Source organism: Rutidosis leptorrhynchoides, chromosome 8 (genome assembly GCF_046630445.1).
Source record: "Rutidosis leptorrhynchoides isolate AG116_Rl617_1_P2 chromosome 8, CSIRO_AGI_Rlap_v1, whole genome shotgun sequence".
Classification (NCBI taxonomy): Eukaryota; Viridiplantae; Streptophyta; class Magnoliopsida; order Asterales; family Asteraceae; genus Rutidosis; species Rutidosis leptorrhynchoides.
The window spans coordinates 188,934,211-188,953,222 of record NC_092340.1 but is presented as its reverse complement, the minus strand read 5'-3'; the positions used below and the strand labels follow the sequence as shown (position 1 = coordinate 188,953,222).

At 32.3% G+C, this 19,012-nt stretch overlaps 1 protein-coding gene across 1 annotated transcript; it reads right to left on the bottom strand.

Moving 5' to 3' along the window:
- Nucleotides 1-2,791: 2,791 nt before the first annotated feature.
- LOC139863974 (uncharacterized) lies at nucleotides 2,792-17,672 on the bottom strand. The gene is made up of 3 exons (XM_071852569.1): nucleotides 17,487-17,672; nucleotides 16,953-17,438; nucleotides 2,792-3,091 (listed from the first exon to the last, which is right to left on the bottom strand). Exons 1-3 carry the CDS (start codon nucleotides 17,670-17,672, stop codon nucleotides 2,792-2,794), a joined length of 972 nt encoding a protein of 323 aa, XP_071708670.1.
- Between the last annotated feature and the right edge of the window lie 1,340 nt (nucleotides 17,673-19,012).

Here is a 19,012-nt window from a genome sequence, read left to right as displayed (position 1 = left end):
TCCTTTGGTTGTTCTGGAGCCTGCAGATCATCTTTCGGTGGAGGTGTGGAGTCTGTCGGTGTGACTGCAATACAGAAAAGTGATTATGCGATTGCGTGTTATGATCTAAAAATGTTGACATCAAAGACAAAAGTGTAACCCGTCGGTGGTGTTCCGATGTCTGTTGAGTTGTTAGAGGTTTGAATGTTCGGTGTTTCTGGAGCAGGTTCATCAAGCAGCCTGACCACAACAAATTCGGGGTATCATTTTCTTGATTGCGGATTGTATCGAAACTAAAAAGTGTGCTTCTGTCCTTGAATATCTTGTATGATTGGAGGGAGTTTATGAGATTGATCAAAACCTTGGATTGTCACAAGGTCATTGCATGTGTGCCCAACAATTGCATTACCAACATCGGAGAAAAAGGTGAAGGATGCAGGGCTCGACGTGTCGTTCACAAGTGCCTTAAAGCGGTAACTGTAATACAGGTTAAATAAATGTAATTTGTTGATGGAAAAAGAGAATATAATGTTACATTGAATTTTACTTACCCGAGCCTACAAGTTGGTTGTGTCCCATGGGTTCTGCATCTGAACTTGGGTGGTGCTTCAAGGGTTTCTTCGACTTTAAAAGAGCAATCATTGCAGGATTTATAAAACCAATCTCTATTTCCTGCCACTTGCTCAATGGTTGCTTCATAAGTGAATTCTACATTCTGTAAAACAAACATGTAATGACCAGCTGGTTTCAAAGGTTCAATAGGTTAATAAGTAATTGACTGCTATACGTACCCTGTAATTGTTCAAGTTATGAGTGAGCAGAATAGATATTGGGTATCTGTTGCGATAGAGCTCTAGCTCCATATTCGGTGACCTTTGTAGGTTGATTTCCAGTTGTGGGTTTGCTAAATACCTTTCCGTGTGCCTGTTTAGTGGAGATGTTTATGTTATCTATTAGTGCTCAAATTGGAAACTTTAATGATGCTAGTTTAACACTGATGCTTACTCGTTGATTCAATCAAGATACTCTACGATTAGCATATTGAAGTAACAGTGTGTTGCTTGGGTTGCATTAAGCTGAAGTTCACCTTCAAGAAGGACAAATAAAACCAAATTTCAAAAAAGGTAATGAAAAAGATACATAAAAAAGTTAGGAGCAGAATACTAAACAAATATCGTCGAATATTCATTTTTAAAAAATCGAATCATTGTTATATAAACACGGCCAAATCCAATCATCTGACACCAATAACAGTAAAAGTGATAAATAAGAATCACACTAATAATAACAATAGTACTACTAATAATAATAAGAACAACAATAATAACAATAATGATAATAATTGTAACAGCAAGAGTGGCATTAATAATTTGTTAGAAGAAATTGTGATGCGAACAGTTATAGTGTTATTTGCATGAGTTGTCACGCACCTAGAAAAATTTTTGGTCGGCAAGAATTGACTGCCAGGAAAACAGGTTTTTCCATGGATTCGTTTGCTTCTGCATCAAAATTCGTGGGAAGTTCATTCCAAAGGGTAACCTGAACGGCGTCGCCACTACAAATAAATACAGTCAATTTTTTTTTTTTTTTTTTTTTTGTAATTAGAAATTGAATGATCATTTTAAAAATACAGTCAAGTTATGGTGCAGCTAGTTTTACGAAAATTATAAAACTTTTGTTACTTGAGGTTTGTGAGATCAATTGTCCTCCTTATAAGTTGACTGCGGTTAATATCCCCAGTCACGACAGGATCCTCAAGTCGATCAATGCATCCAATATAATCTATTTAATAAGCACAACGTAAGTATTCAAAATAATTTAGGTATTTAATTTACTAGGCAGAATAGAAAAAATTACCAGCAAGCAAAGTAGTGTTTGGAATATGCGATCGCAGTTGATTGTAAGCGACAATCTGGAAATAATGGTCAGGGAAGACTGCATCAGGAAGATGTTCAAAAGTTGCATTAAGGTCGAAGGCCAAAGTTGTTGGACCATGCAATATTTTTTCCCATCTACTTGTTGCATGACATGAGAAGTTGCGGATCCTGTACACTGCGTTTAGTTACATCTGGCTATCGAGGAACTCCATGTCATTGAACCTCATGTTGACCACCATAGGGAAGTTCTGAAAATGATTTAATGTATGGAGCAGTAGCATTTTTATATGAAAAACAATGTAACAGATAAATGTAGCAAATTTTAAGAAAACGAACATTACCATTTCACCAAGGATTATGCAGTAGTAACCAGTTGGAGCTTGAGTGTGGTAATTACGGGTCATCCATTTGCGATAAACTTTAGCTTCGATTATCCTATTCCTCTCACTGGCTACCAGTTATGCAAGTGGAGTGATTTGTTCCATACTATTAAAATAAATATCATATTAGTACTGACTATAAAAAAAATACATTTGAAGTAAGTAGTATAACACGATGGCTGTGGGTTTCTTTGACATGTAATGCTAGCACGGTAAGTGGATCTCAAAATCGCTAAGTGTTGACAGAAAATTGCTGTACACTATATTCTTCGTCATGTTTGGACCTTGATTTTCATGCTCTTTATAAGTAACCTAAGACCATTCCACGACATGGCTCTTGATAGTGCAACGTACAACTGGCCATGACCAAAAATAGGTTTTAGTAAGTAGACCCCTATCTTACTAAGAGATTGACCCTGGATTTTTTTTATAGTCATTGCGTATGATATTTTAATCGGAAGTTACTGCCTTTTTAAAATATAAGGAAGTGCGTGTCTTTGTATATGAGGCCCATCCTAGGGAGGAAAATTTTCTGGCCAACTCGTGTTCCTGTAATTATTTCACATTAAACTGATTAGATAATAGTTGAGTAACTATCATCCTTGTTCCATTATAAAGCCCACCACCAACATTAACATTTCTAAGCAAAATAGATGGTACACTGATTTTTAGCTCTAGCGCGTGCGGTGGAAGACCGGGAAAATTTAATGTATTCAGGTATTCAACAGGGTATAGGAGTTCTGATTCACCACCGTCATTTCCATGCGGCGTCGCAGTGTCTAAACTATGGTAAGTTTTAATCGGCCCGTCAACCGTATCGACAATGGTCTTATTTATTGCATCGGCTGCATCATTCTTTGGGCAGACAATTGATTTTTATTGAAGCTCGACAGCTGTTAGATTTTGTAACGATTCACGAGGATATATTAATGAGATCAGATTTGCAAGGCCGTCTTCGTTGTCGGGGATGCAATATTCATCGGGTATTTGTACCCACCGGGCGTTCTATGGATCTTCCACATCAGGTATCCCTACTTGACCGTTGCCAATGTTAAGGAACCAGTCAGAGAAATCAGAAATTTCTTTCATTTCTAACAATGTTAGGCCAGGTCGTTGCAGCCGCATGTTTTCTGTGAGGGTAAATGTAAAGACCCGTCCTAATCCATAAGAACGAATACAATAACATCTGATTACATCGCGAGGTATTTGACCTCTATATGATACATTTTACAAACATTGCATTCGTTTTAAAAGACAAACTTTCATTACATGGAAAGTTGACAGGCATGCATACCATTTTATAACATCTATCTATAAATGATCTAATCTGTCATTTACTTAATCATAATCTTTACTGAACTCAACGACTTGAATGCAACGTCTTTTGAAATATGCCATGAATGATTCCAAGTAATATCTTTAAAATGAGCTAATGCACAGCGGAAGATTTCTTTGATACCTGAGAATAAACATGCTTTAAAGTGTCAACCAAAAGGTTGGTGAGTTCATTAGTTTATCATAATCATTCATTTTCATCATTTTAATAGACCACAAGAATTTCATATTTTCATTTCTCATAAACATACGTCCCATACATAGAGACAAAAATCATTCATATGGATTGAACACCTGGTAACCGACCTTAACAAGATGCATATAGAATATCCCCATCATTCCGGGATCCTCCTTCGGACATGATATAAATTTCGAAGTACTAAAGCATCCGGTACTTTGGATGGGGCTTGTTGAGCCCGATAGATCTATCTTTAGAGTTCGCGTCAATTAGGGTGTCTGTTCCCTAATTCTTAGATTACCAGACTTAATAAAAAGGGGCATATTCAGTTTAATAATTCAACCATAGAATGTAGTTTCGATTACTTGTGTCTATTTCGTAAAACAGTTATAAAAGTTGCGCATGTATTCTCAGCCCAAAAATATAAAGGGTAAAAAGGCAAATGAAACTCACCATACTGTATTTCGTAGTAAAAATACATATAACGTCATTGAACAAGTGCAAGGTTGGCCTCGGATTCACGAACCTAAATTAATTATATATATGTGTTGGTCAATATTTGTCTAACAAATTAGGTCAAGTCATAGTGTACCACAATCCTAATGCTCGAGACTAACTCAACAGTATAGTAACATGTTATATTACTCATGCTCAATTAAGATTCTAGTAAAAGGTGACGTGTGAAACAACGTAACGCAAATGGTCTCATAATCATAAAATAGTATTTTAGTTTTTAGAGAAAGTCACACAAAAAGTTAACTGAAAAGTTAACGGGAAAAGTCAAAGTTAAAAGTCAAAAGTCAAAGGTTAAAGTCAAAAGTCAAAGGTCAAAGTAAAAATGAGGTCGCATGCAAATATACAATAACTTATACAAAAATGATTTTCGGTCAAACATGACTAAACGGGCCACTTCAGCGATTTTTTGAAAAATTATCGGAGCTCCGATTGATAAACGGCCAAAGATAAAAGTTACACATTACCAAAAAGATTAAGCATAAATGTTACAGAAGTAAACCAAACCTAGACAACTCGTAGTTGCCAACGCGGTTTCGGCGTTTCAAAGTTAATTTTTCAGCTTTAATAAATTTACAAAAATGACCGAGTAGCCTACTTTGGAGATTTTTAGAAAATTCCTCGAAACTCGGATTGACAAACGGTCAAAGCCTGCAAATTCTCGTTACCACGAAGATATAACATGATTTTTGGCAAAAGTAAACACACATCAGACCGACCATGACATCTGATACAAAACTGACATTTTTAAATAAAAAGTTTCAGCTCTTTTCAGGATTTTAAAATGTAACCAAACAGTCAACTTTGACGATTTTTAGAAAAATCGTCGAGACTCGAATTGACAAACGGCCAGAGTTGTTTGTTAGACCTTATAGTAAAGAATTCAGTGGTATTTTTTTTATCTGAAACAACGCAGATCAGCGAGAATTTCAGTTCCCGTTTTGACATTTCATCAAAATTTGCAAAACTTCTTTTTTCCATAACTTGACAACCGTTCAACGAAACGAGACGTGCTTTATATGAAAATTCATCTACTCGACGAGTAGGATCCAAATAACCACTTTTTTAACCCAAAAAATTGGTTCACTAATTATCATCAGCAATTTTAATTACGAAATTTATTTTGCAATTTGTTTATTTCATAACTTTCTAACCGTTACTTGGATTCAAGCGATTCTTAAACCAAGATTCAACTATTTTTCGCTAGCTTTCCAACGACATGCATATCTTATACCTTATCTTAACCACAGGTGTAACTAATTCAAGATTCAATATAACCTATCTAAGGGCAATATCAAAAGTACAAGCATGCATAATGCTATATACTCGAGCACTAGTCAGGGATACACTATTAATATGTAAAAATTAATTTACGAGTGCTTACGTATCAATATTGAGATTCAATATTGCAGGAAAGGTACGTAGACGCAACGGAGATGATAAATACCCAATTGACCTCACGAGCATACCCATGATTTATACCCATAACCTCCATAGCTATAACCCATAATTTCCTTAGCCCTATCCCACTCATAAAAACTCATTTTTAAAATAACTCGCGCGTACCCTTGTCGTAGTATTTTATGTATAATACTAGTAATATTACTCCTAATAATACTAATACTAATAATAATAAGATAATTAATCTTAATAATAAAATTAATAAATAAATAAATAAATAATTGATACAGAGTAATATAAGAGAGGTTGGTGAAAATGAAGGAACTGACGACTTCGAGTATTTAAAGAAGTTTTTTTTTTTTTTTTTTTTTTTTTTTTTTTTTTTACGCTAGCATGCTTCCATCTCATAAACCATTGCCGACACTCTTCATTCCCTTATATTACGCATATGATTTAGTTTTTATATATTATTTAATATATATAATATTTAATCTTTAGAATTAATTAAATATTATATTATATTTATGTGCGTAGTAAAAATGTAATTTTTACTAAAATGACACGGACGTGATCTCATGACTCATGTACCACTTTCGATTTTTCGAGCGCACTTTCGTACGTTTAGAAAACTAACCTTTTACGTTACACGACGCGTACCCTTATTAATAATTTGACTTTCTCATCAACAAATTACTTTATAAAAATGTAGCTTACATAATTGAGTGTTGTGGTCATTTGCTTCTATAAATCAGGGGCTCGCTGTTTATCAGAATGTATTATTTTAAATCAGGACGTTTTATAACTAAGTTATATATATTTATATTTTCTTTTCGAAATATAAGTTTGAACTATTTTCTTAATATAGTTTTTCAAAGCTAATGTCATTCAAAACTTATATATTTAGAACTCGTTTAAATATTAAGAATTACTATTTCGTAACATTTGTATTTTAAGGTTTAGAAATTGATATAGTTCATTTATATACAAACGTTCATAAAACATTTTAATAATCAAACTATTTTATATCAAAAAAATCATTTTATTACAAAGGTTACAATAATAGAGGTTGTTACGTCATAATACGTTTTTACTAATAGAAGTCTATTATATCGAAAAACGTTTTTATTTAAGGAACACTATATATATATATATATATATATATATATATATATATATATATACCTTTATAATATAAAGCTTAACTCCTGCTAATTATTTATATAATCAATTTACCTCTATAAATAATAGATTACAATAACCCAGTTTTTGAAATCATTTTCTTATGTTTGAAAAAATATGTCAGGCGAATATTATGAAATCCAGTTCTTCACTAACTTTTGTCTAACCTTTGTCAATTGACACATTTGTTCTTACATGTAAATTACTTTACCAAATATTTCGAATACCGTTAAAGAAAGGTTTCCTAAAGTGGATCTCTCAACAGAGACTCGTAATCATAATTCAATGTATCCAATAATTCAACCATTTAATATTATCTTCTAATTCCGTCGATAAACATAGTTGAATATATATTTCGAAACAAATACGTTTATGTAAAGTATTATACGTCTAATACTTTGTTAATGTTTTCAAGTTATAATATATACATATATACATATATAATCATATCCGTTCCTATAATGGTTCGTGAATCTTTGGAATTTGGTCGAGGTTAAATGAATGTATGAACACAGTTTAAAATTCTTGAGATTCAACTTACAAACTTTGCTTATCGTGTCGGGAATATATAAAGATTGAAGTTTAAATTTGGTTAGAAATTTCCGGGTTGTCACAGTACCTATCCGTTAAAGAAATTTCGTCTCGATATTTGAGTGGAAAGTTCGTGAATGATAATAAGTATGTTTTCATGATGCATACGGGCTGAAAATTAGAGTTTTATCATCAGCGAATAATTTGGATAAACAATCCATTTATATGAAGAGTACGAATTAAGCTAACATAGAAGAGTGAAATGAGTAAGTGTAGAATCATCTTATCATTTGACGTAGATATGATTGATTTTCAGATTTCAAGGGATTTGAAGAAAATCTTCGTAATAAGATTTGATTCTCTGGTAACCAATGGAATTAGGATCCGCTTTAAATACGATCGTCCATTTTAATTGTTCTGTCGGAGATTTTTTTTTTATAAATTCACCTCCTTCGTTTCCTTACAACTCACACCTTCTGTTGATGCATTTTATGCAAGTCCCTAGACATCTACCCACGTCCATTACAGGTACAACAGTTTACAGGCCACCATGATCGCTCGTTATTATCCTATCCGTGTTTGTATGTGGTTACAAGAACTGTAGGAATGAGATTTGGATGTTTTACTATGTTAGACTAGGTCAGACGTACGAGTGAAGCCTCACTCGTACGGCTGACATGCTCATACGCACGGTTGATGCTGAGCTAAGTCACAATTACAACCTAAATGAGAAGACACGAGTGAGTGATCACCGGTACAACTGATGAAGCCAATTCGTACATGTGATGGATGAATCATACGGGTGAGTCAACAGCAGAGGTATATAAAGTCTTATGTTCTTCATTTTAGGTTAAGCCTCTCATTTGTTACACACACTCAGATCTGGTGAGCTCCTCCGATTCTCTCTCAATCCAAATCACCCAGGTGGTGAATAATAGCTCTAGGTGTTGATCTAATCACACTTGATTTAGTTGTGGTTTGACTAAATTAATCCCAAAAAGTTTAACCTATTCACTAGAGGGTTTGATTCACTTATTCCGCCATTGTGTGAGTTAAATCTGTTGATTTCTAAGTTCCTAGTCAAGTTTCATCACCTTCTATTCTTTCCCCCTAAACTCATATTTTAAAGTATTCATCAATATGCTCCATCCAGTTCTGATTCTCGATATACTTCTAACTTTCATATCGGTCATTCTTCTTTTTCATCTACCGCCGGAAGAATCTATTTACTTCTACTATACTCTTGGGTTTATAGTGTTTCTAGTTCTCCGGTGTCTTTATATTGCTATATGCATCGATATATATGGTTTATAATTTCTGGTTTGTCATTGGGCTTTATATCTTCCTTTATATTTCAAAGTCTCTGCTTATGTCTTCTATAATCATTGTCATCCACAGTTAATGCTCTCTTTTATTTTGCTGCAATTTATACCCCAATTTCTATTTCGGAGTTTTGTCCTTTCGTTTCTTCTTCTTGTTATTAAGCACCGCTTGTAATGGTCCAGAATTAGCATATATGAATTTCGGAATGAACATTGTTAATGTTCTAGGAAGGAAATTGTGATGGCACGATCCTGACTTGTCAAATTACCAGAATACCTTGGAAAAGGCGGAATCATCAAGAAATATTTTCTTGATATTTTAGAGATTAAATAGAATAAAAGAATCGTATACCATGGCACATGATGATGTTATGATCTGTGAATCATCACATTCTATTTAGAAACTCAGCATGACTTATTATAATATAATCACGTTGATCAAGTGTCATTATATTATATTAACTCATGCTTCAGCTCCCAACACTACTTCAAAAAGATTCCTATTTTAAACTCGAATGTTTCAGAATTTAGAAACTAAAATAGTTTCTTTTATGATGTAATACAGATAGCGCGAAGAGATAAATAATTTCAGATAAAAATAATTATGAAAATATCTTCAGAAATATGGAGGATATTTATAATGAAAGATACAATGATATTTTTAGAATTTCTAATATCAGAGGATGATGAAGAATATTGTCCGCAGGGGTTTAGAGTCAGGAGCAAGGTATTCGTTAATGACTTTAGCAGGTACTGAATCATTTGGATCCTTTGAAGTCAGGTTCAGTCTTTGTGATTTGTCCACAGCCTCCTTCATACTTTGCTCAATCCATTTTTCAGTTCCAAAACTTCCCTTTTTCTGCGCTTTGCCAGCACACTTCTTCATTATCATCCAGCTTTTACCATTTAAAGTCGTTTATAGTTTTTGCTGCTTCATTAGCATTTTTCCATTTTCGGAGAACCAATTCGTAGTTCGGAGTGTTTTTCAGAAACTTCACATTCAAATTAAGTCCAGAAGATAGACGTTATATATACACATATAACTGTTGGCCTGTCTACTGCAAGATTTCAAAATACTGATTGCTAATTCTCAATGATTCGTATGGCAATTCTCGGTACAAGATGCGAATGAGTAAATGATGGGGTTTCAATGAATAATTATAATGACTTTTTGTAGAGGCTAAAGTCAAAGGGTAATGAAGTTGTTGGTACATCTACTAATAATATGGTGGAATGTAAAAGGTTCTCTGGTAACGATGGTGTATATCTCAAGGTTATAATAAGGTTAGCCTGACTGAAAAGTCGAAGTTGACTTGCTGGAGCTGTGACAAAACTGGCTACTTTGAAAAGGAGTCGCAAAGTTATTTTTGCTAATAAATGCCAAAGAATCTGACGCGAATACGTTGTTTAAACTTTTACTTTGGTTTCAAGAGTTTTTGTGGTACATAACTGTGGGTAACATGTGGTTGGATCATCATCTCAATTGCTCATTATTTGAAGTGTCTTCAGAAATTTTCGAAGGGTTTGAACACAGATTGTAATCGTTAATATACATTTGATGTTCTAACATAGTTTTGAAGTCAAAGTATAGCTTTGAAGGATGTAAGACTCTAAAAGTGATGGTACCGGTTATATTTCGTATTGAATTCTGAGGTTTCAAATTCAGAATATGTAATTGAGTTTGAATGAGTATTGTTGTTTTGATTGCTATAAAAGAATGCATATTATTGAGAAAGTAGGAAGTATAGTTGATAATTTGCTTAATCAGATTCGAAGAATGTAACATATTAATTGTGAATATATATATATATATATATATATATATATATATATATATATATATATATATATATATATATATATATATATATATCTCAGGTATTACCTACCCGTTAAAAAAAATTCACAATTAATATTTTATATAAAAGAATTTTATTACAGTCTTTATGAAAATATATATGTATATATTCTCTTCAGATATAACATAGATTTCAATGAGTCAATACTAAATTAAACTCATTCGATTTATGGTTGAAACCAGAATTGAATAATCCCTTGAAGGCTTTAGAGATTACATAAGTATTTCTTCAATAATATTGAAATTATGAATCAATACTTCGTTATTTGTTGAGATGTGATGTTGGTTTTCGTTAAATTCTTGTGAACTTCGCAGAGTACGAATGATGTTATCTGAAAAGTTTCGGGTACATCGATGATGAAAGTGTAAAATCAAATATATGCTTGATTTATTATGAATTGGAATTTGTTAAATTGCAACAGAGATTGTAGTTAACGCTGGTTAAGTTGCAGCTGAAGGACGTACATTATTGCATATTTGTAATATGAATTAACCGAGTAGTTAAGATTCACACACAATAGCTTAGCGCGGAAAGATTTATTTTTATTTTTTTTATTTCAAAAAAAATATATATATATATATAAAATATACATATAATTTCTTCAGAGGGAATGAGTTAATTCTTCATAACTCATCGATACAATATACGTGTTATTGATTTGTAATGATGTCAACAGTGATTCTTGAACTGGCGGAGCTTTTGATGTTATAGGTGCTGCTGATTCTGACGATGTTGATGGCACTGACTGTGCTGGTGATGTTAACGGTACTGTTGATGCTGTTGGTAAAACAAGTCTAGCTTGTGAATCACGCATCATTCTTGTCAGGATTTCTACTCTTCCTTCTATCATTTTGGTTCACTCATCTGATTTTGGTTAGGGTTAGAATAGATAATCTCTAAGACTTTAGAGACTACATAATTGTCACAGAATGTTTCTCCAATGAAGTTATGAATCAACACTTCATCGTTTGTTGTTGTTGGTATTTCTTGGTATTTACAGGATTGGTGCTCGTGGGACAGATTGTAAAGTTGAAGTTTACGATGCGATTGTGGTTGAGGGGTGGTAATGGTACTGTTGGCGTTGATGATGGTGGTACTGGTTATGCTGCTGGTGCTGCTGCTGGTGTTTGTAATCTTTGCATCATATTCTCCAAAGCCACTACTCGAGCGTGAAGCTCGTTGACTTCTTCTATTACACCGGGGTGATTGTCGGTTCGAACGAGCGGATAAACAAAATCTAAAATTTGATGTAATATATAATCGTGACGAGATACTCTGGAAATGAGAGAGAAAATGGTATTTCTGACAGGTTCGCCGGTAAGTGCTTCAGGTTCTTCATCAAGAGGGCAATGTGGTGGATGGAAAGGATCGCCTTCTTCTTGTATCCAATGATTGAGGAGGCTACGAACCCATCCCCAATTCATCCAGAATAGGTGATGACTGATTGGTTGATCCATTCTGGTCACACTGCTTTCGGAGCTTGAATGGGATTCCATTTCGAAATCCGAGTGACTTGAACTGATGACGAATTCCATTTCGTACGATTGGATAAAGGATTTTTTTCGATATAAAATGATTTTTCGGCTATCGGGTGGTATTCTATTTACATAGAATATCCATATATATAAATCATAAGATATCGTAGATTACGGAGGAATTTGCGGGGTATGTCAGGCAAAGTTTAAAGTAACAGATACGATAAGATATGATTTAGCAGATACGCTAAGGTATAAATTTTTGTCTATACACTACTCATGCAATTAATGTAGCAAGACGTGTCTAGACTAATAATGATAAGCAGGTAATTTCCTAAGGATGATAAGCAGATGAAGTCCGACTAGAAATGATAAGCAAACTTTTGACATGTAGACACGGTCGAAGTCCAGACTCATTAATGCATCCTAACAACTTTTCAGTTAGACACACTAATGCAGACCTGGTTCGCTAAGACCACCGCTCTGATACCACATGTAAAGACCCGTCCTAATCCATAAGAACGAATACAATAACATCTGATTACATCGCGAGGTATTTGACCTCTATATGATACATTTTACAAACATTGCTTTCGTTTTAAAAGACAAACTTTCATTACATGGAAAGTTGACAGGCATGCATACCATTTTATAACATCTATCTATAAATGATCTAATATGTCATTTACTTAATCATAATCTTTACTGAACTCAACGACTTGAATGCAACGTCTTTTGAAATATGCCATGAATGATTCCAAGTAATATCTTTAAAATGAGCTAATGCACAGCGGAAGATTTCTTTGATACCTGAGAATAAACATGCTTTAAAGTGTCAACCAAAAGGTTGGTGAGTTCATTAGTTTATCATAATCATTCATTTTCATCATTTTAATAGACCACAAGAATTTCATATTTTCATTTCTCATAAACATACGTCCCATACATAGAGACAAAAATCATTCATATGGATTGAACACTGGTAACCGACCTTAACAAGATGCATATAGAATATCCCCATCATTCCGGGATCCTCCTTCGGACATGATATAAAGCATCCGGTACTTTGGATGGGGCTTGTTGAGCCCGATAGATCTATCTTTAGAGTTCGCGTCAATTAGGGTGTCTGTTCCATAATTCTTAGATTATCAGACTTAATAAAAAGGGGCATATTCGGTTTAATAATTCAACCATAGAATGTAGTTTCGATTACTTGTGTCTATTTCGTAAAACAGTTATAAAAGTTGCGCATGTATTCTCAGCCCAAAAATATAAAGGGTAAAATGGCAAATGAAACTCACCATACTGTATTTCGTAGTAAAAATACATATAACGTCATTGAACAAGTGCAAGGTTGGCCTCGGATTCACGAACCTAAATTAATTATATATATATATATATATATATATATATATATATATATATATATATATATATATATATATATATATATATATATATATATATATGTATATATATATATATATATATATGTATATATATATATATATGTATATATATATATATGTATGTATATATATATATATATATATATATATATATATGTTGGTCAATATTTGTCTAACAAATTAGGTCAAGTCATAGTGTACCACAATCCTAATGCTCGAGACTAACTCAACAGTATAGTAACATGTTATATTACTCATGCTCAATTAAGATTCTAGTAAAAGGTGACGTGTGAAACAACGTAACGCAAATGGTCTCATAATCATAAAATAGTATTTTAGTTTTTAGAGAAAGTCACACAAAAAGTTAACTGAAAAGTTAACGGGAAAAGTCAAAGTTAAAAGTCAAAAGTCAAAGGTTAAAGTCAAATGTCAAAGGTCAAAGTAAAAATGAGGTCGCATGCAAATATACAATAACTTATACAAAAATGATTTTCGGTCAAACATGACTAAACGGGCCACTTCAGCGATTTTTAGAAAAATTATCGGAGCTCCGATTGATAAACGGCCAAAGATAAAAGTTACACATTACCAAAAAGATTAAGCATAAATGTTACAGAAGTAAACCAAACCTAGACAACTCATAGTTGCCAACGCGGTTTTGGCGTTTCAAAGTTAATTTTTCAGCTTTAATAAATTTACAAAAATGACCGAGTAGCCTACTTTAGAGATTTTTAGAAAATTCCTCTAAACTCGGATTGACAAACGGTCAAAGCCTGCAAATTCTCGTTACCACAAAGATATAACATGATTTTTGGCAAAAGTAAACACACATCAGACCGACCATGACAACTGATACAAAACTGACATTTTTAAATAAAAAGTTTCAGCTCTTTTCAGGATTTTAAAATGTAACCAAACAGTCAACTTTGACGATTTTTAAAAAAATTGTCGAGACTCGAATTGACAAACGGCCAGAGTTATTTGTTAGACCTTACAGCAAAGAATTCAGTGGTATTTTTTTTTATCTGAAACAACGCAGATCAGCGAGAATTTCAGTTCCCGTTTTGACATTTCATCAAAATTTGCAAAACTTCTTTTGTCCATAACTTGACAACCGTTCAACGAAACGAGACGTGCTTTATATGAAAATTCATCTACTCGACGAGTAGGATCCAAATAACCATTTTTTATAACCCAAAAAATTAGTTCACTAATTATCATCAGCAATTTTAATTACGAAATTTATTTTGCAATTTGTTTATTTCATAACTTTCTAACCGTTACTTGGATTCAAGCGATTCTTAAACCAAGATTCAACTATTTTTCGCTAGCTTTCCAACGACATGCATATCTTATACCTTATCTTAACCACAGGTGTAACTAATTCAAGATTCAACATAACCTATCTAAGGGCAATATCAAAAGTACAAGCATGCATAATCCTATATACTCGAGCACTAGTCAGGGATACAATATTAATATGTAAAAATTAATTTACGAGTGCTTACGTATCAATATTGAGATTCAATATTGCAGGAAAGGTACGTAGACGCAACGGAGACGATAAATACCCAATTGACCTCACGAGCATACCCATGATTCATACCCATAACCTCCATAGCTATAACCCATAATTTCCTTAGCCCTATCCCACTCATAAAAACTCATTTTTAAAATAACTCGCGCGTACCCTTGTCGTAGTATTTTATGTATAATACTAGTAATATTACTCCTAATAATACTAATACTAATACTAATAATAATAAGATAATTAATCTTAATAATAAAATTAATAAATAAATAAATAAATAATTGATACAGAGTAATATAAGAGAGGTTGGTGAAAATGAAGGAACTGACGACTTCGAGTATTTAAAGAAGTTTTTTTTTTTTTTTTTGCTGGCATGCTTCCAGCTCATAAACCATTGCCGACACTCTTCATTCCCTTATATTACGCATATGATTTAGTTTTTATATATTATTTAATATATAATATTTAATCTTTAGAATTAATTAAATATTATATTATATTTACGTGCGTAGTAAAAATGTAATTTTTACTAAAATGACACGGACGTGATCTCAAGACTCATGTACCACTTTCGGTTTTTCGAGCGCACTTTCGTACGTTTAGAAAACTAACCTTTTACGTTACGCGACGCGTACCCTTATTAATAATTTGACTTTCTCATCAACAAATTACTTTATAAAAATGTATCTTACATAATTGAGTGTTGTGGTCATTTGCTTCTATAAATCAGGGGCTCGCTGTTTATCAGAATATATTATTTTAAATCAGGACGTTTTATGACTAAGTTATATATATTTATATTTTCTTTTCGAAATATAAGTTTGAACTATTTTCTTAATATAGTTTTTCAAAGCTAATGTCATTCAAAACTTATATATTTAGAACTCGTTTAAATATTAAGAATTACTATTTCGTAACATTTGTATTTTAAGGTTTAGAAATTGATATAGTTCATTTATATACAAACGTTCATAAAACATTTTAATAATCAAACTATTTTATATCAAAAAAATCATTTTATTACAAAGGTTACAATAATAGAGGTTGTTACGTCATAATACGTTCTTACTAATAGAAGTCTATTATATCGAAAAACGTTTTCATTTAAGGAACACTATATATATACCTTTATAATATAAAGCTTAACTCCTGCTAATTATTTATATAATCAATTTACCTCTATAAATAATAGATTACAATAACCCAGTTTTTGAAATCATTTTCTTATGTTTGAAAAAATATGCCAGGCGAATATTATGAAATCCAGTTCTTCACTAACTTTTGTCTAACCTTTGTCAATTGACACATTTGTTCTTACATTTAAATTACTTTACCAAATATTCCGAATACCGTTAAAGAAAGGTTTCCTAAAGTGGATCTCTCAACAGAGACTCGTAATCATAATTCAATGTATCCAATAATTCAACCATTTAATATTATCTTCTAATTCCGTCGATAAACATATTTGAATATATATTTCGAAACAAATACGTTTATGTAAAGTATTATACGTCTAATACTTTGTTAATGTTTTCAAGTTATAATATATACATATATACATATATAATCATATCCGTTCCTATAATGGTTCGTGAATCTTTGGAATTTGGTCGAGGTTAAATGAATGTATGAACACAGTTTAAAATTCTTGAGATTCAACTTACAAACTTTGCTTATCGTGTCGGGAATATATAAAGATTGAAGTTTAAATTTGGTTGGAAATTTCCGGGTTGTCACAGTAAAGAGCTTGAATTTTTGCCACAAATATGAGCTAGTAATGGAGGCATCCAGCTAGTAATTGTTGTCTAAAATATCCCTAAGGCTTCGATCTAGTGCCTCGAAACACTGTCTATTGTTCATCGGTGCCTCATCCCACACAATTAGGTCGGTCTTCAGTAATTATTTTGCCATTTGAGTATTTTTCTTGACATTGCACATCGATTCATAAGTGAGAACCAATGGAAGTTTGAATCAAGAATGTACCGTTCGCCCTGATGGCAAAAGAAGGGATGCAATACCAGATGATACTACAGCAAGAACAATTTTACCCCTTGCTCTCAATACTGTAATAATCGCCTTCCATAAGAATGTCTTAGCCATACCGCCATGCCCAGAAACGAATATCAGTTCAGTTGCCTGAGCATACGAGGCTCGTGTAATCAGATCGTACACTATTTTTTGTTTCGAATTCATTATGCTCTCAAGTTGTATGCGTTCCATTTCAAGTGATTCCCGATCATAATTTTTCTCCTCCATAATCAACCGATTGGCAAGATCTAACCGGAGGTCTGGCGGCAACGAAGGTAACCCATACTCAGCTATTGACCTTGAACATTGATTTAAAAGAAGCTCAACCTCATACAAAACAAAATTATGGAGTTCTTTAGTATTTATATGCAATTTTGACATGTTTAATGAAACAGCAGCCCGAATAGAAATATCATCAGACATAAGTTTCCAGTGTTTTTCCTATAGATTTAATGGGTTTGTTACCGAACAGTACATCAAAATGTTTACGAAAAGTGAGCGGAGCTCAGACGAAGACGCAGATATAGAAGCCTCTTCAAGAGAAGTTGACCATTCTTTATCATCACCGAGTAAGCCAATAGCCTCGCATGCCGATCGATATGTAGAATGAACAATATTATTGACTGTTCTAATATCTGCGAAGCTTTTGCAGCCCTTTTGATGGCAAAGGAGCATTCTCAAGAAAAAAGCCTCCCCAAATGCCGGATGTATATACGTTAACCTTCCAATAAAAGGCTTCTTCAGGTTTGCCCTTTATTTCCAACACTTGTTTCCATCATACCAAATAAATTCCAGAGGAAAATCTAGGTAAGTTAGATGGTGGCCTGCACTAAAAGAAGCATTATAATGCATCCATTGAGTGAGCATCATCTTCTTCGTTTGATTTGTTTGAACAATGGATTCAAGCGGCTCACATGCATGAAATGTCAGCAGTTGCATATTATCTAAATGTATACCAAGAATCTGGACTGTTGGCTCATGATGATGAATAGGGAAATTAAATATACGCCAGCAAGCTTCATGAGGTCAAATAAAGCGGGCGTCAATGAAATTCGGAATCTCGTCGATGGCCTTGGGAACCTGTGATTGTTGACCATCGGTATTGCCCACAGGCCTTGTTATGCGAGCAGCAACATGATTGGTTCCTTTTGAAATGTACTTAAACAGATACTTGATGTGTGACGACCCAGAAATTTCGATCAAATTTAAACTTAATCTTTATATGATTTAATGTTTCCGACACGATAAGCAACGTCTGTAATGTTGAAATCTCAAAAAAACTTTGAACTGTGTTTATGTAATGAATTACCCTTTGACTGTGTCCGACGATTCACGAACAATTGTTTATAAATAAATGTGTGTGTGTGTGTGTATATATATATATATATATATATATATATATATATATATATATAAAATTTGATATGTATAAGTGATGATATTATTATTATCATTAATAATACTAATATTATTATAACTAATAAGATTATTATTATTATTATCATTTATATTATTATTATTATCATTACTAGTATTATTATTAAGCAATATTATCAATAATATTATTAAATAGATTGTTATTATTATTATTATACATATTATAATGTATAAATATTAAATATTAATTGTATGTTATTATATAATTAATAAATTGTAATATAAAATGTAATTACAAGTTAAAACATAAATATTATATTAACAATGTTATTGTTACCTGTATTATAACTATTAATATTAACATTAATAATTGTACTATTATTTTTTTTAATATGTACAAGTAATATTAATATCATTATATAAACATGTAACTTATTATGTCTTCAGTATTCTTATTAACTTTAACATTATCAAAATTATCATTTAAATTATTAAGAATCAGTATTACATACTAATATAATAATAATAATAATAATAATAATAATAATAATAATAATTATTATTATTATTATTATTATTATTATCATAAAAATAATACAATTTATTAATAATAGTATTAATAATATTATTATGAACAT

What these genes read in the sequence shown, in the direction of transcription:
- LOC139863974 (XM_071852569.1), bottom strand. Translation starts at nt 17,672, where the DNA reads ATGCTCCTTTGCCATCAAAAGGGCTGCAAAAGCTTCGCAGATATTAGA. An exon ending in CTGAGCTCCGCTCACTTTTC is followed by an intron (nt 17,439 to 17,486) that starts GTAAACATTTTG and finishes TTAAATCTATAG; the next exon opens with GAAAAACACTGGAAACTTAT. An exon ending in TTTTGCCATCAGGGCGAACG is followed by an intron (nt 3,092 to 16,952) that starts GTACATTCTTGA and finishes GTCTGCCCAAAG; the next exon opens with AATGATGCAGCCGATGCAAT.